This window comes from Choloepus didactylus, chromosome 3 (assembly GCF_015220235.1).
Source record: "Choloepus didactylus isolate mChoDid1 chromosome 3, mChoDid1.pri, whole genome shotgun sequence".
Lineage (NCBI taxonomy): Eukaryota > Metazoa > Chordata > Mammalia > Pilosa > Megalonychidae > Choloepus > Choloepus didactylus.
The window spans coordinates 131900922-131926091 of record NC_051309.1 but is presented as its reverse complement, the minus strand read 5'-3'; the positions used below and the strand labels follow the sequence as shown (position 1 = coordinate 131926091).

The 25170-nt window shown below is 38.1% G+C and overlaps 1 protein-coding gene and 1 pseudogene across 1 annotated transcript in view; both read left to right on the top strand.

Annotated features, from left to right (window-relative positions):
- PRDM5 (PR/SET domain 5) overlaps window positions 1–25170 on the top strand; it is a 254641-nt gene that overhangs the window by 131790 nt on the left and 97681 nt on the right. Inside the window, 1 exon segment of the mRNA XM_037830566.1 lies at window positions 316–473. Within this exon segment, the coding sequence (XP_037686494.1) occupies window positions 316–473 (158 nt within the window).
- On the top strand, window positions 12124–13293 carry LOC119529816 (annotated as a pseudogene).

Below are 25170 nucleotides of genomic sequence, written 5' to 3'. Positions count from 1 at the left end.
TGATTTAAAATTACACATATCAGTACTTTATTAACCTGGAAGTAGGATTTCTCCCTTGAATTTAAACTTACCCCTTTTTAGTTAAGCTAATTAATTCATTTAGTTTGCAAAATAGTACTGTAAAAGAACACATTCACATTTATTTTGTGAATAGACTCACATGTCTAACAGATAGATTAGGTGGTCGATAATTTTCATTTGTTTTGATCATGCTTTAGTTGAATTATCCTAAGAGGTTATATAAGGTGAGGGAATTTTCCCTTTTATCTTTTACCTTTATGTAGAAGTGACATTGTCTACACTCATTTTTCACAGAAAAACGACCCTATAATTGCGAGATTTGTAATAAGTCTTTCAAGAGGCTTGATCAAGTTGGTGCCCACAAAGTAATACACAGTGAAGATAAACCTTACAAATGCAAGCTGTGTGGAAAGGGATTTGCCCATAGAAATGTTTACAAGAATCACAAGAAGGTAACAACTTTTTTTTTTTTTTTAACTAATTTGCTAACATCGTTTCTAATTATCTTTTAAAGGAACATTTGTATATTTGGGGTATGCTGTATGAAATAGAATAGTTGAAGAAGATCTTGATTCTACTTTGTCACGTAGGCCATAACCCTTCAGTCTGTTTTCTCTCTTCCATTTTCTGTTGCAACTTTTCCCCTCACAAGCAAAGTGTCATCAAGTAGTTTCCAGGAGCCAAGCCACTGAAATAGTTCACAATGAAATAATTTAGTGGGCTATGGGGCTGTACTAATTGCTCAGTCTTTATCCTCCTCCTTCTCCACAAGTTTAACCACTCTTGACCTCTTCATTTTTGGTGTTCTTGCAACATATTTCCCTAGATCTTCTGCCAGTTTTTTGGAATACTTCTTCCCCTATCCCTCCGCCTCCATTCTTCCTCACCCCTACCCTCTGCCGAAGGTTATCCTGGATGCTTTGACTGTGGATTTCTTCTGTGTTCTCTCTGCCTAGGAAATATCAGCTACATACTTGATTCCTGCTTATCACTTTTACACTGATGAGTGCCAAATATTTCATTTTCTTTAACCCTAAACTTCAGACCCACATTTATGAATGCTTACTTGATACATAACTAGACACCTTTTTTGACATAATGAATTTAGCATGATCCCAAACAACTTTTTCATTCTCTTTGTCCCAGATAACTTCTCTTTTGGAGTTTCCTATTTCCATTGATGGTAAAAGCATATATTTATCCCAGTGTCTTTTTTCAGCCTTAGTCTCTTTTTTTAAATTAGATGCCAAATCACAAAGATTCTACCCTCTACATTAGCTCATCACCTTCACAATCATTCCTTCCTTTACCATCCAATTTCTTATTTGGATCACTTTAATACACATCTAATTAGTCTTCTTGCTACTTACTACTTCTTAATACAGTTCATCATACTGAATAAATCGGCTTAAAGCACAACTCTGGTATATCACTCTTGTACTCTAGTATTAAGAGTAGATTTCCCATCCCTGTAATAGAATTCTCTCTATATAATGACCTCAGCCTAATTTCTAGCATTTTATTCTTCTCTGTATGAACCATACAAAAAACAACTTAACATTTTCCTTCATTCAGCATGACCTTTCTGATCTTCCCCATCCTGCTTTCTAAAAGGCTTCTTTTCAAATTATAGTCTTTTACTTTTCTCTGTTGATTTTTGTTTTCATTTCTGACACTTTTACCTTTACTTAAATTTTTGTTTCAGAGTATATTCATTTTATCTTATCTACTTTGTGTAGATAATAAATAATGTTTGAATTCAATTCATAAGTTTTGTCCAATCCAAAGATATTCAACATATTAGAAATGTATGTGAAAACATATTTGTGATATGACAGATATTTGCATATTGGTTTTGGTTGATATATTTTGACATGCCTGTAAGTAATATGTATATAATCTCTTTCAACAAAAATGACTTGTTACCTATTTTTTTCATCTAAATATTCCACTGAAATTATAATTATTTCAGTATTTATCGGGACTTTAAAAAGACATATTTATCTCTTTTGAAATAATTTTGTAAATTATATCAATTTTAACTTTAGTCTAAAAGAAAAAAGATAGGCAGATTTGCCAAAGCAAAAACAGGGTTATTGGTAGTGTCCCACATCACCTCTGCCTAATTTTTTGCTGACTGCCCTTATTTTTAACTCAAGCATTATATGATTGGGGTAGGACCGCATTCATTGCTGCTGCTTTGGAATTACATGACTGTAAAAATTTATCTGGCCAGCTTCCTGCTTGTCTCTGGAACCCTCTTGCTCTTTTCTTTGATGAAATTGAATCTAGCCACATTTATGAGGTTTTCACAGTTTGGCTTACGTTATATGCCATATGGGAATTTGGCACAGAATCTTTGCACCATCTCTCACACTTTCATTCATAAATCATATGAAAGTAATAATGATGCCTTGGGAAGGATTGAAACAATGGTGTCTGTAATTTCCAAAGTGAAAAGCACATTCAGTCCTTCTCCTGTAGACAAATATGCTACTCACTGATCCTAGCATGTGCTTAGAATTTGAAATATTCTCAAGGCAGGCATGTAATAAAAGGCAAGTCAAGTTTTTCTTCCATCATTGTTCATTAATGGCTAGCTATAGAACCGAAAAATAAGGATAGGCTGAGGAAAGCAGAAAAACCCCATCAGTAGTCAGTTTGATCTTTATCATGTATTATGCCCAAGGATTCCTATTTTAAATACATTAATTATGCTCTGTGTTTTTTTGGTTATGTAATCCATGCATTTTTATTATTCTAATTTGGCTAATTTTAGGTGTATTCTTTTTAACGTTTAGATTTGCTAGAAGAAAGGATTATTAACTATCATGGTGCTTGTGACACTATATATATAGTGAAATTTTTAAGGGCTGATTTCTCTTCCTAAAACTCATTTACTAATTTCATGATCTTGTCAGTTATATAGGCTCAGTAGGTCAAAATTGGTTTTTCTTCTCTCTTGTCCTTTCTGATAATCATTTTGCCTCATTTGTAGTTGTATTTTAGGATATGGCTCTAATGAATTTTATCTGGATCCATACTTTGATTCTTTAAATCACAACTGAGCATATATTTCAGAACCACAGTAGAAACAAACTGGTCAATTAGTCTTCATTCACCCTTTTGTTCCCCGTCAAATTTAATATAAAGCAAAATTCACATAAAACATAGAGTGCTTTTCCTAGTGTAGGTGGGATTCTTAGGTGGACTAAATAGTCTCAGATCCTGCAGCTGCTACTACTTCTTTGATGATGGATATAGGTACAAGGGGTTTTGTCCTCATGAAATCATAAACAGGCTCTTGGGGAGACACACGTGCATATTTTCAAATAAAGATTCCTTTTTCCTAACCCTTCACATAACTTTCTAGGGATGAAAGTTTGGAGGCCTATGAGGAAATGTAGTTATAACCTCTCCTGACATAATTTCTTTTGTACTCCTATAGCAAAATCTCAATCAATGTTTTTCTACCTCTGGCCCATGACCATTACATGGGTCAAGTGTGACAATAGTGTTCTTCATGACTTCTGAGTTTTATTTCTTATTTAGAAAATGTTCTTACTCTAAGATTATACAAATGTTCATCAATGGTTTTCTTTATTAGTATTATGCATCTAGAATTTTATTTGGTATGGGACGAGGTATTGATTCTTTATGAAGATTCTTTACTGCTATTGTATTGAAGTCCCATATAAGTCTATTTCTGGACTCCATTCTGTTCCACTTAATCTCCCTTCCTGTGGCAGTATCATACTGTTTTAATAATTGTGGTTTGTAGTGTGTTTTAACATGTATCATGCAAGGCTTCCTTTGTAGTTTTCTTCTACAAAATTCTCTTAGATTATGTTTTGGGCAGATTAATGTTTATAAGTAGCTTTCTTTTAATCTTCCTGGGGATTAACATCTTGTATTAAAAAATCAGCCTCTCTTCACAAAGATTCTTCATATAAACGCTTGCCCTGTGAATAATTTGGTTCAGAAATGTTTTTTTCTTTCTCTTTTCTGGCAGAGAAAGCAGGGAAAAAAAAAAATAGCTATTTTTCCTCTGAAATCACTAAGTTCACTCCCCACTACCAGAATATTTCAAAATCTATATATTTCTTAGTCATAGCAGGGACATCTTTCCTTCATCACTTTCACTTTTCTTCTACCTGAACTTCTAACAAGCTTGGTTGACTCATTTCCTACCCACAGTATTTATTAGAAGAAGATTAAGTGGAAGAGGATTAAAAAAAACTGTTAGGTTAGTAGTAACCAATGGTGAGGGGCTTATCAGAGACATGAGGACACAATCTCTTAATAGTAAGCTCTTTGGCCCACGGAGCACAGCAGACTGGGGAAATTAAATGTGGGGGCAGGAAGTGTACTAGTGATAATCCTCAATACATAGGTTAATGGATTTTAAATGATGCCAACAATCTTAGTGAAAAGTAATATAATTTTGGAATATAAGTTAAATTAAGTGGAAAATCAATGCATTTTGAAAAAGAGATGTTCTCTTTTACATAAAAATTTATGCCATACTAGAAAATCCTACAAGCCCAAACCAGTGAACATTAGAAATGTACAAATAAGATCAATGTGTTGTAATTAAAATATGTTGAAATACAGTATTTTCAGTAGGAAATAGACTTGAACGTAGTATCTCAATATGTTTTATATTCAGAATTAGAGACTGACTCTATATTCTGGATCTTTTGACCTAGTTCATACCTGTGTTATCTTGAAAAATAGATTGTTTTAGTTTTTGTGAGAATTTTTTGAAGATTCATTCATTTATGTCCTCTGTTGGTGTTGACACTTCAGACAATTGGGTGGTGTTTTAAAAACAAAAGACATTTTTGCCTCCCTCACTCTTTCCCTCCTTCCTTTCCTTCCTTTTTCCCTCCCTTTCTTCCTCTTTCCATCTTCCTATCCTTCCTTTTTTCTTCCCTTCCTTCCTCCTTCCCTCCTTCCCTTCCTTCCTTCCTGTCCTCACCCAATATTCACCAAATGTTTATAATCTGTTAAAATTCTAGGATTTTATACTATTTAGAAAATTATTTCCTACATAAGAACTGGCATTAATTTTTAGGGAGTATTATTATTTGATAAACGTGAAATTGCTCCATTGTCGTATGTTTGTATTTTAGGAAGTTGCACTTTCTTCTCTTTGGATGGTACATGAAATTCAATGAAAAATTACCAATTTTTTAAGCTATCCTGCCTAGCAAACAAGTTATCTACTAGAAGAGCTAGTATAATCATTTTGAGTTGCTACATTTGAGCTATTAAAATTAGAATGCCTGTTTTTGTGCAGAAAAGACAACTTTACAATTACTATGATGAATGTCAAAACTATTATCTTTGTGAATGAAACTATAGGTGTCTGTTATCTGGACAACTCTGTGGAGAGACATAATCGTTATTACCATATATTCAGAGTATCGTTGTGGAAGAGAGTAATAAATTTGCTCTTTATGGCTCTAGGCCAGTCTGTACATTGTGGTGACCATTGTAAGGAGGCAAAACTTTTAAATTAATGGTCAAATCAGCTAGCCCTGGAGGTCATGGACCTGGCCTCCACAGCCCAGTGTTTATTAGATGCATCTTCATTAAGAATATGAGATACCATTTCTTAGCAGTGTTGCAGAAGAGAAAGCTCCCTGAGTGGGAATCTGAATTGTTCCTTTCCAAGGCTTCTTCTGAAAGTCTGTGATAACCCCCTCTCTTAGCAAATTCCCATGTCCCTGATCCAGGGTATGCTTAAGGTTGTGGAACTTCACTTGTTGGTTCCATGGGGTTATATCTCTCTTACTAATGGAGTTGTGACCTCAGCAGTGGAAAGGTGGGGATGGCCATGCCAGGCTATAGTGCTTTAGGGACATGACCTAAATTTTTATAATCTCTCTGTGGAATGGACTGTCTTTTCCTTTACTGAGCTTAAACTGTTTTCTTCAGTAGCTCTGCAGTTTTTATTTATTTTCATGAATGGGGGGCCTTTTAAAGAAGTCACTTATAAAGCTGACAGTAAAAATTTAATCCACAGGACTTTTAAAGTGTGCTAGATGACGTATACTTTACGTAGCTTTAGGTTTATCATGTGGCCCAAAGGGACAGTAATGTTCTTATGCTATAGAAACTTGAGACTTCAATAACAAAACCTTTTTTTTTAAGAATAGTTCCAATAAGCATACTGCCTCTGAAACATTTTCTCCAAATTTATTTTGTCTCAAGTTATTTCCCCCAGAATTTTATGATACTGTTCTTACTCTGCACATGATCCAAAGAAGAAATAGCATTTCCAGTAAAACATTCTTACTACAGAGTGGCATATATTACTAATAGTCATGATTATTATATTTAATTGTGAAGAGTCCTGATAAAATTTTTGTTTTGCTGTCCTGAAATTAGAATTTGATCTGTGTGACTAGAAATGTGCTAATTCAGCAATTATGTCCAAAAATTATGGCAAAATCTTCTGAAGCATGTTTGAGACATTTTAGTAGGCACTACAAATAGTGCAACACGTTTTCTTATGCACTGGTCTACATCTGCAACAGTAATCAGACTTAAGTCTAGTTATTGGTGCACAGAAATGTATATTTTATAGTATGAGTTCATGGACAAGTTCATCTGTTACATTGGCAGATGTTGATGTCATCAGTTACTTAGCATTTAAACAGAGAGATGTTCTATAGCTCAATGATCATGCAATTAATAAATCAGTGGAAAGTTTGGCACTCAGAGATGAAATATTGAAGTTTTCTTATATGACACCGTTGGAAAAGCAACATTTCATCTGGTACTTGTAAAATATATTTTCTTGGAGAAAGACTTCCAGGGAAGATGGCAGAGTAGGGAGATCCAAGACTCAGTCCTCCCACCAAAACAACCATTAAACAGGTAGGGACTGTCTGAAACAGCTATTTTGAAACTCCAGAGGCTGGAAGAACACTGTAAAGCATCCAGGGAGAGCAGGAGAAGAGGCAGATAAATTACAGAACTGTAAGTGGCCCAATCCCCACTCTCACAGCAGGTCCCCCCAGGGTCCAGTCCCTACCTAGCTCCTGGTGAATGAAAGGGATGTAAAAATCCTCTTTCCCAAGAACAGGGGCAAGCATGGCCAGTCGCTGATCACGGATTTTGATGAGTGAATTTGGGTCACAGGGTCCCTGCTCTGAGGGCAGCTATTGTTTCAGCCTGCCCAGACAAAGGCAGTGGCAGGCATTGTTTCAACCCTCTCTGGACAGGGATGGTGGTGTAGAAATTTATTGATACAGCACTTCCTCAGTGCTGCTGGGGACAGTTAGCTAAAGGGCTGCATTTGCTGGGCAGGCCAGGAAAGCTCAGCTTCAGAAGCTTTGGCACCCTTGCTGATCTCACGAAGGCACTTTGGAGCCAGACTGTGCCCCCCCATAGGTCCCTGGCCGTGTTTTGGCTGGGATAGAATGACTTAGGAAAGTCCTTTCCAGGGGGACCTGCCTCTAGAATTTTCCCTCCAGGCAAAAGCAGACGGATTCAACAAAAGTAGTGTAAGAAACTATAGAGGTGGACAGTCTTGGACAAAGGCCTGCTGTCATGACATCATATACCTGGGAGAGGGAGGTCTGTCTCCCGGGGAACAGGGAGGATGCCAAAACAACTAACAAGCAAAAGCCCAGGACAAGACAGAGGCCCAGAGAAACAGGGAAAGCCCTGCACATTGCATTCACCTTGGGCATACCTTCCTGATAGAAGGGGTGAAGCTCAAGAAAATCTCTGTCTTATCACCAGCTGGTTAAAAACCAAGAAACAGACATCCCACAGAATAAATCCAAGAGTTAACATTTTAAAATATTAAAATGTACAGTGTGCCACAAAAGAGTACAAGACTAATGAGTACTAGTATACAAAAGAGTACAAGTACAAAAGAAACAGGAAGTGATGGCCCATCCAAAGGAAGAGGATAAAAATATGGAAATCACCAATGAAGACGAGAATGTGGACATACTGAGCAAAGCCTTTAAAAAAAGATCTTAAAAATGCTCAAGGAGATGATGGAAAGTACAGAAAAAGAACTAAAGAATATCAGGAAAACAATGACTGAACAACATAAGAGTCTAAATAAAGAGATAGAAATTTTTAAAAGAAACCAAACAAAATTACTGGAGTTGAAGACCACAATAACTGAAAGAAAAAATGCTCAGGAGAGGTTCACAACCAGATTGGAGCTGGCAGAAGAAAGAGTCAGTGAACTTTGTCGGTGTAGAACATGGTGGTTGTGCAGGGCCTTGGGCATCTCCCTGCAGCGCTGCAGAGGGCTCAAGGCTCACGAGTCACGTTCTCTATGCCCCAATTGCTCATGCACTTTACACATATGAGAGAATTGGAAGCCAAAGGTACCAAAGATGTAGAAAGAAATATAAGCAGGGATGTAGTGCAAGAAGAAAAACGGTCGAGGGAAGAAGAGAAAAAGAAAAAAGACAAAAAGAAAAATAAGGAAGCTGTTCAAAAGAAGAGCACTGAAGAAAAAATCAAAGTACCAGAACAGATAAAGCCTAGTGCAAGCCAGCTTCAGCCTGGCAGCTCTAATAACAGCACTTCCACAGCAGCCAGCATTAATAGTAATGCCAAGAGAGCCACAGCCAACGACCAGTGGTAGCAACAACAGCAACAACTGCAACAGGCCTTGCCTTGGTATCCTCTTGAAGTACCACCATGATTTCACTGCCAGAAATGTAAACAGTTTTGAAAGGGGGGTCAGCATTTTCCTGTGATAGCAGCAAACCTGGAATCTGCTAATAGTGTTAACCAGCCAGTCAGAAAACAGTGCTTTAACAGATCAACAGCCAGAAAATAATGGAGAGGTGCAGAACAGCAAAAACCCATCAGCTAATAAGTAGCAGAACCTGGAATCACATCAAGATCTGTCTGACACCAAAGCTATGCTGGTAACCACAATACTGTGCTTTGGCAACATACTGGATGAGATGGTTGTAAACAATAATACTTCAGAATCCCGTTATGAAAATTCCCAGCAGGGACCTGTGTCTTCTCCAAGTGACTCTAGCACAAACTGTAAGAATGTGATTGTAAACAACTCTGAAAAAGAAGCATGGCCCTTGGTTGCTGGCAGTGATCTAGAGTTGGCTTCAGAATATATGGATGCTGATTCCGCCTCCAGTTCTGAAAGGAGAGAAACATCACTATCATGGCTTCAGGGAGCACAGGTGGTGGAAAAAATGGCTTCAGTAGTAGCACTGGTCATGGATCCCAAAACTAAGTTTGTGGTTGGTAGCAACAGCAATAATGTGTGCCATGGAAGGAGAACTAGACCATGGGGTGTTTCCCATGGAGCCATAATGAGGATATGTCAGGTGTCTGGATGCTCCTGAAAGCAAATCAAAGGAGCAACGGTAGAATGAATTCTTGGGGCACTGTACATTCTTCCTCAAAAGGAGGGTTAAATCCAAGCACTTTGGATTCATCTAGCAACCATGATGCCTGGCTGGTATTTGAGAACAACGGACTTGCCCTAAAAGGGTGTGTAAGGAGTGGTAGTTGTGGCATTAGTATTCCATGCCGTACCATAGGCTAGATGCCCAATAGTCAGAATTTTCAGTCTAAAGTGGGTGGTTCTTCTACCCATAGTTCCTGAGGAAGCTTTCAGGAAATATATGAATCTGAAGTAGTGGTACACAGAAGATTTCATTCAGTGGTCAGCCTCAAAATGTCACCTCTGAAATGACTGGACCAAATAATACTACTAACTTTATGACTTCTAGTTTATCAAACTCTGATTCAGAATAGAATAATGAACTGCCTAGTAATACAGGGGCCTGGCGTGTGAACACAACGAATCATCCTCAGATGGAGACTCCATCAGTTATGAATGACACTTCCATTTCTCACCTTAACGATGGAGAGTCAGAAAATGGAGGCTCTTATGGGGTGCCTATAGTTCTAATTACTCTGGAGACAAATGTTAAAGCTCTAATAGTCAAGCTAATGGTGACATTGTGAATGCAACTCTAATGTAGCGTGGCATACATGGGCCTGTGGACACTATTAAGTTAACACAAATAAAGGCAGAGGTGTGTGGGAGTCTGAGATAGCAAATTCCCACAGTACATCATGGGGAAGTAGAAATGGTGCAAATTCTGGAGGAAGTCAAAGAGGAACAAACTGCCTACCAATCAGCATTCTAATGACAGTGCAAATGGAAATGGTAAGAAGTTTACAAATGCATGGAAGTCTACTGAAGAAGAATATCAGGGTTCTGCCACATCTCACACAAATCAGCAAACCTCTGTGTGGACAAAACAGGAGATACAGTAGAGTGAAGGTAGTACAGAAAACGCTGGATGCCTTCAGGAGAAAGTAACTGAGGAAAGTCAGTGAAGAGATAGAAGAAAAATAGATCAGCCCAAATTACTCCAAAGCATTGTAAACAGAACCAACTTAGATCCATGTGTCCTATCTAACTCTGGTTGGGGACAGACTCCTGTTAAGCAGAATACTGTCTGGGATACTGAAACATCACCTAGTGGGGAAAGAAAAACTGACAATGGGACAGAGGCCTGGGGAAGCTGTGCAGCACAAACTTGTAACTCAGGGGCATGTGTAGATAAGACTAACCCTGATAATAGTAATACCTCAAGTATATAGTGGTGGGGAGATCCCATACCTACTCTGAGGTGGGGACAATTCCAAAGGGTCAGACTGCCAGGAGTGTGTGGTAAGATGATTCTGCTGCTCCAAGAATGTTCAAGAGCAATCAGTGGGGGAATTTCAAAGAAGAGAAGTCTGTATGAAACAATTTGCAAAAGAACAAACAGGGATGGGTTGATGGACAAAAATCAAACCAAGGGTTGTCCATTTCTACCAGTGATAACTGGGGAGAGACTTTATTAAATCCAGCTTAGGAGGTAGTAACAGTGACAGGTCCATTTCTAGTTAGAATGAACTTGATAAAACGAGTTATTTTACTTAGGGAAATAACATAAATTGAAATAATTCATCAGGGTGAAACCTAATCCTTTCCAAACCTAATCCTTTCCAGGGATAGGGAGGACCTCCAAAGTTGAAACAGTCTCTAGGTTGGGGAGATTCATCAAAATCAGTCAGTTGTCCAGACTGGAACCAGCAACAAAACATTGTTGGATCATGGGGAATCCTGCCAGCTGCAGGCAGATCTCCTGGCACAGGCTGGCTAGGGGAACCTATATCAGCCCAACAAAAAGGAAGAATCCACAGGCTGGGAGGAGCCATCCCCAGAATCCATATGCCACACAATGGAAATTGATGATGGAACTTCACCTTGGAGAGATCCCACCAAATACAACTACAAAAATGTGAACATGTGGAACAAAATTGTCCCAAATGGTGGCAGCCATTCAGACCAGTAAGCACAGGTACATCAGCTGCTGCCATGTACAAGTGCCATCTCAAAGAGGTAAACAGTGGCTCTGGCTGGGGTGAACCCTGTGGGGAGCCTTCTACTCTAACCACAACTGTAGATAATGACACTTTAGCTTGGGGTAAACCCACAGACTGTGTTCCCAGCTGGGGTGAACCCATTGCTGCGGTGTCTAACACATCCATGTGGATTTTCAGCTTTGTCGGTCCACAAGCTTTAAGCAAATCTGGGCCAAAATCTGTGCAAGATGGCTGGTGTGATGATATGCCATTGCCTAGAAATTGCTCCACTGTCTGGAAAGAGGAAGAGAATGTAGAAATTGGAATGTGGAATAGTAACTCATCTCAAGAGTTTAACTCGTCTTTAGATTGGCTACCATATATGAAGAAAATGTCATTGAAGGTTGTGAGTGGCAAAACTAGGAGAAGGGAAAGGGGAATGATAAAAGATGGAAACAAACAAGAAGAAACATGGATAAATCCATTTGTTAAACAGTTTTTAAATATCAGTTTTTTGAGAGACTCTGGAAGAAAATAAGAGCAATAAGTTGGATCTTTCTGGAGGAATGTTAAGACAACCGAATGGAGATAGATATACATAGCCTAAATTTTGGCGATTACAATTGAATGGTCGGGAAAGGCTCTGGTCCTTGGCCTCAGATTTCCAAAGAGTCATTCATGCAGTGCAACCCTTATTTTGATAAGACTGGCAATACCAGTATGTTTGGTGTTGGAAACACAGCAGCACAACCCCGGGACATGCAGCAGCTTCCAGCACAACCTGTTAGTTCATCTCAGCCTAATCTCTGAGCTCAAGTTCCTCCCCCGTTACTCTCCCCTCAGGTTCCAGTTTCATTGCTGACATATGCACCATACAATGGTGGCCTGAATCCTCTCTTTGGCCCTCAACAGGGAGCCATGCTGAACCAACTATCTCAATTAAACCAGCATTCTTAGATCTCCAGGTTACAGCGATTGTTAGTGCAACAGCAAAGGGTGCAGAGTCAGAGATGCATGCCTTTTTGGTAACCAGCAGCAATGAAACCAAGAGGGCTGACCTCTTAGTGTGCAGCAGCAAATGATGCCACAGTCTCATCGGCTTGACCCAAACCTGTTGGTGAAGCAACAGACTCCGCCATCTCAGCATCAGTCACTCCATCAGCCAGCCATGAAATCTTTCCTTGAAAATGTTGTGCCCCACACTGCATCTGTGTTGCAAAAAGGGCCACACCAATAAATGCTTTCAGCAGCTTCCCTATAGGCTTGAATTCAAGCTTGAATGTAAATATGGAGATATGAACAGTATTAAAGAGCCATACTCAAGACTGAGGAAGTGGACTCCAGTGGATAGCATTTCTGTGAGCATGTCTTTGGATCAAAACTCCAGCAAACATGGTGCTATTTCAAGTGGTTTCAGACTGGAAGAATCTTCATTTGTTTCCTTTGACTTCATAAGCAGCAGTACTTCATCAGCCAGTCCTTCAAGATCTATAGGAGAGGGCTGGACAATGCCAAATCACCTAACAGCTTTAGCAGTGTTAATTGGCCACGAGAGTTTTGCCCTGGTGAACTATGGAAAGTTATCCAAACATTGACCCTAAAACTGACCCTTATGTCATTCCTGGCGGTGTCATAAACAGTCTTTCAATTAATAGTGACCACCTCAGGGACATCTGTCATCCTCATCCTTGAATACCACATTGCCTTGAATCAGTACCTGGTCATCCATTTGTGCCTCCAACTACAATGTTTGACTCAGCAGTACAGCAGAAAGCATTTCAGCCAGAAATAGATTCTGAATTGACATGGTCTCCTGGTTCAGTTACAAACACCTCTCAGACTCATGTGGTGTGGAACGTCTCTTTCTCACCTATAAACAACACTGCTCCATCCCACCCACCTCTGGGACTGACTGGTCAGAAACCACCCTTGTCTACGTGGGATAATTCTCCCCTTCTTGTAGGTGCTGGATGGGGGAAATTCTGACGCCAGTTGTACCCCAGGTTTCGCCGGGAGTGAGAGCAGCTCAGGGAGAATAACAAATTGACTTGTTCTAAAAATCCTTACACCTCAGATTGATGGCTTAACTCAGCATACTCTGTGCATACAGCATGGCCCACTGGTAACATTTCACATGCATCTCCCATATGGAAATGCTTTGGTCTGTTACAATTCTAGAGAAGAGGTAGTGAAGGCACACAAGACTCTGTATTTGGAACCATTACTATTCTTGCTGAATTTGCCAGTGAAGATGAGATCAGCCATTTCTTTTCACAAAGTCAGTCTCTGACCCTTTCTCCTGGCTGGCGGTCTCTTGAGTCCAGCCAGAGCTAGCTGGACTTCCTCAACTATTCCCACTCATTCTCCTGCCAGACCAATCTCAATCACTGCAATGGTGCTGCGCTGTTGGGAACTAACTGCGGAGACCTTCACAGCACTTCACTCTGGGGGATCCCACATTATGCCATAACCCTGTGGGGTTCTCCAAGCGGCAGCAACCCCTGAGGAATTAGCAGACCATCCCCCATTAATGCCTTTCTTTCTGTTGACCACCTGTGTGTGTGTGGAAAGTTCATGTACAGTGTAGATGTGGGCTCACTAACTGACCTCTAGATGTGAAAGAAAGAGCACTAAACTGGGCTCACCACCTGCAGCCAGGGTCCATTGTGGAAACAGCTATTCTCTGCATATCTTCCACTTTGTTTTTCTGAAGACATATTAGTTTGAATACTTGAATCGTGCAGGCCAATATTATAATGTAGAAAGGTATCTATTTATGCTCCAAAGTAGCACCATACATGCTAAACTGTATAGAATGAGCTCGTTTGTGTATATTCATCACGTTTGGCCTTTGGATTCTTTTTTTCCTCCCATCTTCTCCCTTTTCCACTTTTTTATTTTTGCAAAACCATTTTTGGGGGCTGATAATATTTGAGATTTTAACTTTGCACTGAGTGATGTTCTTTCTGTCTAATTGGCAATATGGGGGATGGGGCAGCTATTCCAGTGTAAATGTTTACTAAAGGATGTTCTGAAAAGATGTGCACACTCTGCTATGCTTTGATGTTTGCCTACTTTATTGTAGTATCATGGAGTTTAAAAGATCAAGTTATGGTACTGACTTAAGATTATTAATGAAAGGATAGCAACAGTTTTTTCATATTGTAAAACTAAAGAATTTCACCCTGCAGTTTGAAAAACTGTGTCCACAGCTGTGACTTGTAGCCCACCTGCCACCCAGGACGGACCCTGCACTTTGAATGGGCTTTCCGTTTTGTTTTGAAGGTTCCCACATAGAAACTTCTTGTTTACAAATTTTTGTTGGTTTGTTTTTTGAGAAAAAAATGTTTACTCTTCCATAATTAAAAAAAAAAAACTTAAAAGACCAAAAAAAATGGAGGGAAATATAAAAGATGCTTTCTATCTCTGGGAAAAAGGAATAGCATTTGGCCATGTTCTTTTGTTTTTCTATTCCTGTCCTAAATTGGCGAGCATAGTACTAAGGAAAACTTGTTCCCAGCAGGGGTGGTGGTGGTGGGAATTCTTGTAGTTTCCTATTTTTAGGAAAAAAAGAAAGACAGCCAACTTTTAGTACTGACACTACATTCTGCTCTGTTATAGAATTTTCTCTGCCATAAAAACAAAACAAAACAAAACACTTCAGGCTGGAGTTTGATATTCTGTTTTCAGATGCTGTCTTTTTATTAGTGAATGATGATGGTTTGTTCATAATCAATAGGTAATGATTTTTTTTTGTAATTCTATCAGGTAACTGTGTTTCTGCTCTCTCATGGCTGTGTTAATGTTTAACCGTTGTACCCTACTGCCGAAGTTAGTAGCTATGCATAATGGTAATCAAGGTATTGGGCTTACAGAGTTGTTCAGTGTATAAAGAAAAAAAAAATTGTGTTGCTGCAAAACTAATGAGTTATAGCATTTAAAAAATTTCTTTCTTCCCTCCCCTCCTCTTTTTGCCCATAAATAATATTATAATAGCTTGCTTATTCGAAGAAGAGAGACTAAATGAAGGTAAAAATTTTAACTGTACAGAATTTGCCATCATCTCATTGCCTTGATTCTCTTTGTGTCTTAAGATATAAAATCTTAAGATACAAAAGAAGTTAGTGGCTTTTAACTGTTTACAAATAGAACGTGATTGTGAAATGTGCAGTTTGGTTGTGTTTGAAAAGAATCGGTGAACTTGAAGACAAGACACATGAAATGAGTCAGTCTAAGGAGCAGAAGGAAAAGAATTATAAAAAGTGAAAATAGCCTAAGATACCATCAAGCACTCCAATATGTGCATTACAGAAGTTCCAGAAGGAGAAGAAAGAGCAAAAGGGGCAGAAAGAATAGTCAAAGAAATAATGACAGAGAACTTCCAAAACTTAGCAAAATCATGAATATGTACATCCAAGAATCTCAGAAAACACCAAGAAGGATAAACATGAAGAAAAATATACCCCATCATATACTGATTATACTATCAAATGCGAAGGACAAGGAGTGCTTCTGAAAGCTAAAAGTCAAAAGCAATGGGTTATGTACAAGAGAGTCCTAATAGACTAAGTGCCAGTTTGTCATCAGAAACCATGGAGGCAAGAGGCAGTGGTTTGAAATACTTAAAGTGCTTAAGGAAAACAACTGCCTGCCAAGAATTTTATAACTTGCAAGACTCTCTTTCAAAAAGAGGGCAAGATTAAGACATTCTCAGATAAACAAAATCCACGGTTGTTCATTACCACTAGACCTGCCCTACAAGCAATGCTAAAGGGAGGGAGTTTTTCAGATGGAAAGGAAAGGACACTAGACAGTGGTTCAAAGCAGCATAAAAAAATAAAGACCTGCAGTCATGTAACCATTTGGGTAATTATAAATGCCATTATTGTATTGTATTGTTTGATATATAACTCTACTACTTACTTCCTACAAGTGCTAAAATGCAAATGAATGAAAAGTGCAATTACAAAGATATAAGTGGTAACAAGTACAAAAAATGGTGGCAGGATAGAGGGTTCTGGAAAAGGATATGTGCATGCTATTGAAGTTAAGTTGTTATCAAATGAAATATGATTATTATATAGTTAGGTTGTTAAATTTTAATCCTGTAGTAATCACAAGCAAAATAGTTGAAAAATATTATCCAGATAGATGTGAGAAGGCACTCAATATGGTATAACACAAGAAAGCAAATAAATATAAAAGTAGGCTTTAATGGAAGTGAGGGGCAAAGAAGGCATAAGATTACAAAAGCTAAATAGCAAACTGGCAAAAGAAAGTATGTATTATCAGTAGTGACTTTAGATGTTAATGGATGAAACTATCCAGTGTAAAGGCAGAGATTAGCAGAATGAATAAAAAAGCATGACCCAACTATATGCTGTCTGCAAGAGACTCACCTTGAAGTCAAAGACACATGTAGGTTGAGAATGAATAGATGATAAAATATATCATGTAAGTAGTAACCAAAAGAGATCTGAGGTTGCTGTACTAATATCAGATAAAAGAGACTTGAATTAAAAAACATTTTCAAGGTACAAAAAAACAGGGAGTTGTAACAATTATAAATACATATGCACTTAAGAGAGAGCCCCAAAATATAGGAAGCAAATACTGACAGATTTGAAGGGAGAAATTGATGGCTCTACATAATAGTAGGAGACATTAACACACCACTCTCAATAATGGAAAAAACATCAAGTCAGAAGATCAATAAAGAAGTACAGGGCTTGAATGATACACTAAACAAACTAGACCTAATAGAAAAATACAGAATAGTACATCCAACAAAAACAGAGCACACACTCTTCTTTAGTGCACATGGATCATTCTCCAGGATGTATCATATATTGGGTCACAAAATGTGTCTCAATAAATTCAAAAATATTTAAATCATATAATGTGTATTCTCCGACCAACAAAATGCAACTAGAAATCAGTAAAAGAGGGAGAAATGGAAAATTCACAAATATGTGGAAATTAAACATACTCTTAAATAACCAATGGGTAAAGAGGAAATCAAAGGTGAAATATCTTGAGGCAAATGAAAATGAAAATACAAAGTTTCAAAACTTAGGGGATTTATCAAAGGCAATGCCTTAAAGGAAATTTATAGTTCAAAATGCTTACATTAAGAAAGAAGAAAGATTTCAAATCAGATACCTTCCTCTAAACTGGAGAAATAAAAAAGAAGAGAAACTAAACCCAAAGAAAGCAGAAGGAAGGAAATAACAAAGATTAGAGCAGAGATAAATGAAAGAGAAAACAGGAAAACAATAGATAGAATGAACAAAACCAAAAGCTGGCTCTTAGAAAGGATCAGTAAAATGACACACAGAAAAAGCAAAAGGATAAATATTGAAAATCAGAAATGAAAAGGGAGCCATTATTACCAAGCCCACTGAAGTAAAAAAGGACAATAAAAGGATACTGTGACCAATTGTATGCCAATAAATTAGATAACTTAGATGAAATGAGTAAACTCTTGGAAACAAACTACCTACATTAACTCAAGAAGAAAGAGAAAAAAAACAGTTACCAATAAAGAGATTGAATCAGTAATCACAAACCTTCCAAGAAAGAAAAGCTCTGGAATAGATGGCTTCACAGGGGAATTCTGTCAAACATCCCAAGAAAACTTAACTCCAATTCTGCTCAAACTCATCCAAAAAACTGAAGAGAAAGGAGCACTCTCAGACTCAGTCCACAAGGTCAACATCATCCTCATACCAAAGGCAGATAAAGTTATGACAAGAAATGAAAACTACAGACTAGTATCTCTTGTGAGTACAGATGCAAAAATCCTCAACAAAATACTAGCAAACCAATCCAATAGCACATTAAAAGAATTATATACCACGATTAAGTGGGATTTATATACGGTTCAACGTAAGAAAATCAATTAATGTAATACACCACATTAACAGAAGGAAGGAAAAAATGCACATGATCATCCCAATTGATGCAGAAAAAGCATTTGCAAAAATCTAGTATCCTTTCTTGATAAAACACTTAAAAAGTAAGAAATTGAAGGAAACCTCCTCAACCTGATAAAGGGTATAAATGAAAAACCCACAGCTAACATTGTACTCAATGGTGAAAAACTGAAAGCTTTCCCTCTAAGATCTAGAACAAGATAAGAATACCCATTGTTAACACTGTTACTCAACATTGTGCTAGACTTTCTAGCTGGAGCACTTAGGCAAGAAAAAGAAATGAAATGTATCCAGATTGCAAAAGAAGAAATAAAGCTTTCTCTATTTGCAGATGACATTATCCTTTTTATAGAAAATCCCAAAAAGTCTACAACAAAGCTAGTAGAGCTAATAAACAGGTCCAGCAAAGTGGCTGGATACAAGATTAACATGCAAAAATCAATAGTGTTTCTATGCATTAGTAATGAGCAATCTGAGGAAGAAATCAAGCAAGCAATTTCATTTCCAATAGCAACAAAAAGAATCAAATATCTAGGAAAAAAATTTAACCAAGATACAAAGGACTTCTACACAGAAAACTACAAAACATTGCTAAAAGATATCAAAGAAGACTAAATATCACTAAAATGTCAATTTTAACCAAATTGATTTACAGAATAAATATGATCCCAATCAAAATTCCAACAGCCTACTTTCCAAAATGGAAAAGGCAATTATCAAATTTATTTGGAAGCATAAGGGGCCTTGAATAGCCAAAAAATATCTTGAAAAAGAAGAACAAAGTCTCACACCTCCTGACTTTAAAGCATATTACAAAGCTACAGTGGTCAAAACAGCATGGTAGTGGCATAAAGGTAGATATACTACCAATAGAATTGAACTGGGATTTTAGAAATAGACCCTCACATTTATGGCTGACTGGTATTTGATAAGGGTGCCAAGTCCACTCAACTGGGACAGAATAGTCTCTTCAACAAATGGTCCTGGGAAAACTGTGACATCCATATGCAAAATAATGAAAGAGTACCCCTATCTAAAACCTTATATCAAAATTAAACTCAAAATAGATCCAAGACCTAAATACAAGAGCCAGAGCCATAAAAATCCTAGAAGAAAATGTAGGGAAGGATCTTCAAGATCTTGTGGTAGAGGGAGGAGATAAGATAGCGGCATAAGAGGAGTGGAAGACTGTTAGTCCCTCTGGAACAATTCATAAATGACTGAAAAACCAGTAAATAACCTGGAATAACTGCAGGGAGACAAATGTGTCTGTCCACTCATCATACACCAACCTGAATTGAGAGGAATGCCTGAGATCGCAGTTTTTCTGTAAGTAAAAACTGTGGACTCTGCCGAGAGCTGAGAGCCCCTCCCTCACAGAAACCTCGCAGAGCTAAAGAGCAGCACTCTCTGAACAAGCAAGTGTACCTCAGCCCAGATCCAACTGGGGTTTTAATGTTAACTGCTCAATACACACAGTGAATCCCCAACAAGCAGACAGAGGCTTTTGGTGACGACTGACCTTGGGAGAGTCAGGGGACGTATCTGTCTCAAGACGGGGAGCCCAGAGGATTGGGTGCTATCTCTGGCCAAAGGATGAATCTGGGAACTTTCTGTCCCTTTCTGTCTCTGTCAACCTGTGCGGCTCAGTGGAGAAAGCCTCAGCCATTTTCAGCCTGCAGTGCTTGGCAGTAAAGAAGGCCTCAGACATTTAAACTCCCAGCATTCTGACTAGCAGAGTCAGAGAAACAAAGAATGTATTTATATGCAAATGACCTCTCTGGAGGGGGCATAGCTTCCCAAGAGGAAAGGGAGGGGCCCAGCTCTACTACCTGCCAGAATCCAGAGGCTGGAGGAGGAGAGCCACGGGCCACACCCCCTTACACCAGCTGGTGACAGGCTGACAGGTGCACCTGCTGGGCAGAAAAGCACAGGGGTTGTCAATCCTCTAAGAAAAACCATCAGGGAAACCAGATACTGAATATTTCCTCCTTCTGTGACCTGAGCTTGTTCTCATCTGGGAAAACCTGATTGGGGTGGCCTAGGAGGTCACATGCCTAGACAACAGAAAACTACAACCTACACTAAGAAAAACGAAGTTATGGCCCAGTCAAAGGAAAAAACTTACACTTCAATTGAGATACAGAAATTTAAACAACTAATGCTAAATCAATTCAAAAAGTTTAGAGAAGGTACGACAAAAGAGATAAAGGCTATAAAGAAAACACTGGGCATACATAAGGCAGAAATCGAAAGTTCAAAAAAACAACTGGCAGAATCTATGGAAATGAAAGGCACAACACAAGAGACAAAAGACACAATGGAAACATACAACAGCAGACCTCAAGAGGCAGAAGAAAACACTCAGGAATGGGAGAACAAAACACCTGAAAGCCTGCAAGCAAAGGAGCAGATGGAGAAAAGAAGGAAAAAATATGAGCAATGTCTCCGGGAACTTAAGGATGAAATGTAATACAAGAATGTACGTAGCACTGATGTCCCAGAAGGAGAAGAGAAGGGAAAAAGAACAGAAGCAATAATAGAAGAAATAATCAATGAAAATTTCCCATCTCTTATGAAAGACATAAAATTACAGATCCAAGAAGTGCAGCGTACTCCAGACAGAATAGATCTGAATAGGCCTACACCAAGACACTTAATAATCAAATTATCAAATGTCAAACACAAAGAATCCTGAAAGCAGCAAGAGAAAAGCAATCCATCACATACAAAGGAGACTTAGTAAGACTATGTGTGGATCTCTCAGCAGAAACCATGGAGGCAAGAAGGAAGTGGTGTGATATATTTAAGATACTGAAAGAGAAAAACTGCCAACCAAGAATCCTATATCCAGCAAAATTGTCCTTCAAGTATGAGGGAAAGCTCAAAATATTTTCCAACAAGCAGACAATGAGAGACTTTGAACACCTGCCCTACAGGAAGTACTAAAGGGAGCATTACAGAGTGATAGGAGAAGACAGGAGTGAGAGGTTTGGAACACAGGTTTGGGAGATGGTAGCACAGCAATGTAAGTACACTGAACAAAGATAACTGTGAATATGGTTGAGAGAGGAAGGCTGGGATCATGTGGGACACCAGAACAAAAGACGAACGATAAAGACTGGGGCTGTGTTAACTCAGTGAAATCTAGTGTTCAACAATTGTGATAAAATGTACAAATGTTCTTTCATGAGGGAGAACAAGCAAATGTCAACCTTGAAAGGTGTTAAAAATGGGGAGTTATTGAGGGAGTGATGCAATCAATGTAAACTAGAGACTGTAATTAACAGAATCATTGTATTATGCTTCCTTTAATGTAACAAGGCGATACACCAAGGTAAATGCAGATAAGTGGGGGGATTGGGGAAGGATGTGGGACACTTGACATTGGTGGTGTTGTCTGACTCTTTATTCTACTTTGATTTAAGGTTATCTTTCCTTTTGCTGCTTCCTAGCTGTCATTTTTTTTCCTTTCTTTTTTCTTTTTCTTTTGCCTTTCTACCTTCTTTGACTCTCCCTCCTGCCTTGTGGAAGAAATATAGATTCCCTTATATAGATAGTGGTGAGGGTGGTGAGGGTGGTGAACAGGGAACCATTGATTGTTTACTTAGGATGGAATGTATAGCATTTGAACAGAAATGAAAAAAAAATGGGTTGATGACGAAACCTTGAGGGCAATATACTGAATGAAATAAGCCAGACACACAAGGACAAACATTGCAGGGTCTCAGTGATAGGAACTAATTATAATATGTAAACTCATAGATATGAAATATAAGGTACCAAGATATAGAACGAGGCTAAAGAATGGGGAGCAGATGATTAGTATGAGCAGAATGTTCAACTAAGATGAACTTAAATGTTTGGAAATGAACAGAGGTGTCAGTAGCAATATGTGAGAATAACTAACAGTGCCGAATGGTGCGTGAATGAGGTGGAAAGGGGAAGCTCAGAGTCATATATGTCACCAGAAGGAAAGTTGGAGGTCAAAAGATGGGTATGTATAAAACTGAATCCTTTGGTGGGCAATGTCCGTGATTAATTGTACAAATATTAGAAATCTCTTCCATGAACCAGAACAAATGTATGACAATACAACTAAAAATTAATAATAGAGGGGCATATAGGGAAAAATATATACCTATTGCAAACTATATACTATAGTTAGTAGTATTTCAACGTTCTTTCATAAACAGTAACAAATGTGCTATAACAATACTATGAGTCAACAATTGAGGGGGATTGGTTAGGGATATGGGAGGATTCGAGCTTTTCTTTTCTTTTCTTTTCTTTTCTTTTCTTTCTTTTTCCTTCTTTTGCTTTATTTCTTGTCTGGAGTAATGAAAAGTTTCTGAAAATTGAAGAAGAATTAAGTGTGGTGAGGGATGCACAACTATATGAGGGTACCAGGGGAATTGATTGTACACTTTTGATCTTTGGATAATTGTATGGTATGTGAACAATCTCAATAAAAATTAAAAAAAAAAAAAAGTTCTTGTGGTAGACAATGGTCTGTAGACTTTACACCCTAAGCACAAGAAATGAAAGAAAAAAATAGATAAATGGGATCTCCTCAAAACAAAAAAACTTTTTTGCTTCAAAAGACTTTGTCAAGAAAATGAAAAGGCAACCTACTCTATGGGAGAAAATATTTGGAAACCATATATCTAATACAGGTTTAATTTGGAAACCACATATCTAATACAGGTTTAATATATAAAGAAATCCTACATCTCAACAACAACAAGAAAACAAACAATCCAATTAAAAAATAGACCAAAGACTTGAAGAGCCATCTCTGCAAAAAAAAAAAAAAAAAAAAAAAAAAAAAACCTGAAAAGATGCTCAATATCATTAGCCATCAGGGAAATGGAAATCAAAACCACACTGAGATACCATTTTACACCTATTAGAATGGCTGCTATTTTTTAAAATACTGGAAAATAGCAAGTGTTTGTGAGGATGCAGAGAAAGAGGAACACTCATTCATTGCTGGTGGCAATGTAAAAGGGTGCAGCTCTGTGAGAGAAAGTTTGGTGGTTCCTCAGAAAGCTAAGTATAGAACTATCCTATTACCTGGCATTCCCACTACTAGGTATATTCCCAAAAGAATTGAAAGCAGGGACTCAAATAAATACTTGCATGCCTATGTTCAGAGCAGCACTATTTACAATTGCTAAAAAATGGAAACAACCCACATGTTCATCAACCAATAAATGGATAAACAAAATATGGTATAAACATACAATGGAATATCACTCAGCCATGAAAAGGAATGAAGTCTTGGTATGTGCTACAGCATAGATGTACCTTGAAAACTTCATGTTGAGTGAAAGAGGCTAGATACAAAAAGGACAAATATTGTCTGATCTCAGTGATTTGAGACAATTAGAATAATCAAACTCCTAGAGTCAGAGTCTAGAATATAGGTTATTGGCGTGATGGGGTAGGGATATGGAATGGGAAGTTAAGACTTAAAATGTAAAGAATTCCTATTTGGAATGATGGAAATGTTTTGGAAATGGATGGTGGTGATGGTAACACAACATTGTGAACACAATTAACAGTACTGAAATATATATCACAGTATGATTAGAAGGGGGAATTAGATTGTATATATGGGAACAGAACAAAAATTTAAAAAAAAATCCATTGAGCCATACTACATGAACAGTGAACACTAAGTTAAACCATGGACCTCAATTAATAGTACAATTGTAAAAAAGTGCTATCATAAATTGTAACAAATGTTCCACACCAATGCAAGGTGTTGGTGGTAGGTGGTATATGGGAATCCTGTATTTTATTCATGATTGTTTGTAAACCAACAACTTCTTTAAAATAAATAATAACATGTATTTTCTTGGAGGCTGAAGTCCTCTATACACAACCTGGGCAACAAGGTAAACATGCCAGCATTTTACTACCACCTCACTCAAATGAGATGGCCTCTCCATGTCTTCCCGCAATTGAATACATGGGTTCTCTGCTGAGATTTTCATGAATTCAACCAACCCAAGCTAGACTCTGGTGATGGAAATAAATCTTTTTGATACAAATAATTAGTCACCTGGATATGCATTAACAGCTTGCTACTTACACTATACTAAGGGCTTCAGACCAAGATCTAGGTGTTGTGGCTTTGGTTTGCTTAACATAGTTACAAGGCATTATGCCGTCCCAGTTTCTTAAATAAGCAAGTTACTAAGTGTGCCAGTTTGAATGTATTGTGTCCCCCAAAATGCCATTATCTTTGATGCAGTCTTGTGTGGGCAGATGTATTAGTGTTGATTAGACTGTAATTCGAGTGTGTCCATGGAGATGCGACCTGCCCAACTGTAGGTGATAACTCTGTTTGGATGATTTCCATGGAGATGTGGCCCCGCCAATTCAGCATGGGCCTTGATTGGTTTATTAGAGCACTATATATAAGCTCAGACAGAAGGAGCGAGCTTGCTACAGCCAGGAGGGACACTTTGAAGAATGCACTGGAGCTGAGAGAGGAGCTTCAGCTTACAGAGACATTTTGGAGACTGCCTTTGAAAGTAGACTTTTGCTCCAGAGAAGCTAAGAGAGGACAAATGCCCCAAGAGCAACTAAGAGTGACATTTTTGAGGAGCTGAAGCCTAGGGAGGAGAGTCCTGGGAGAAAGCCATTTTGGAACCAGAACTCCAGAGCAGACGCCAGCCACATGCCTTCCCAGCTAACAGAGGTTTTCTGGACACAAATTGGCCATCCTCCAGTGAAAGTGCCTGATTGTTGATGTGTTACCTTGGACACTTTATGGCCTTAAGACTGTAAATGTGTAACCAAATAAACCCCCTTTTGTAAA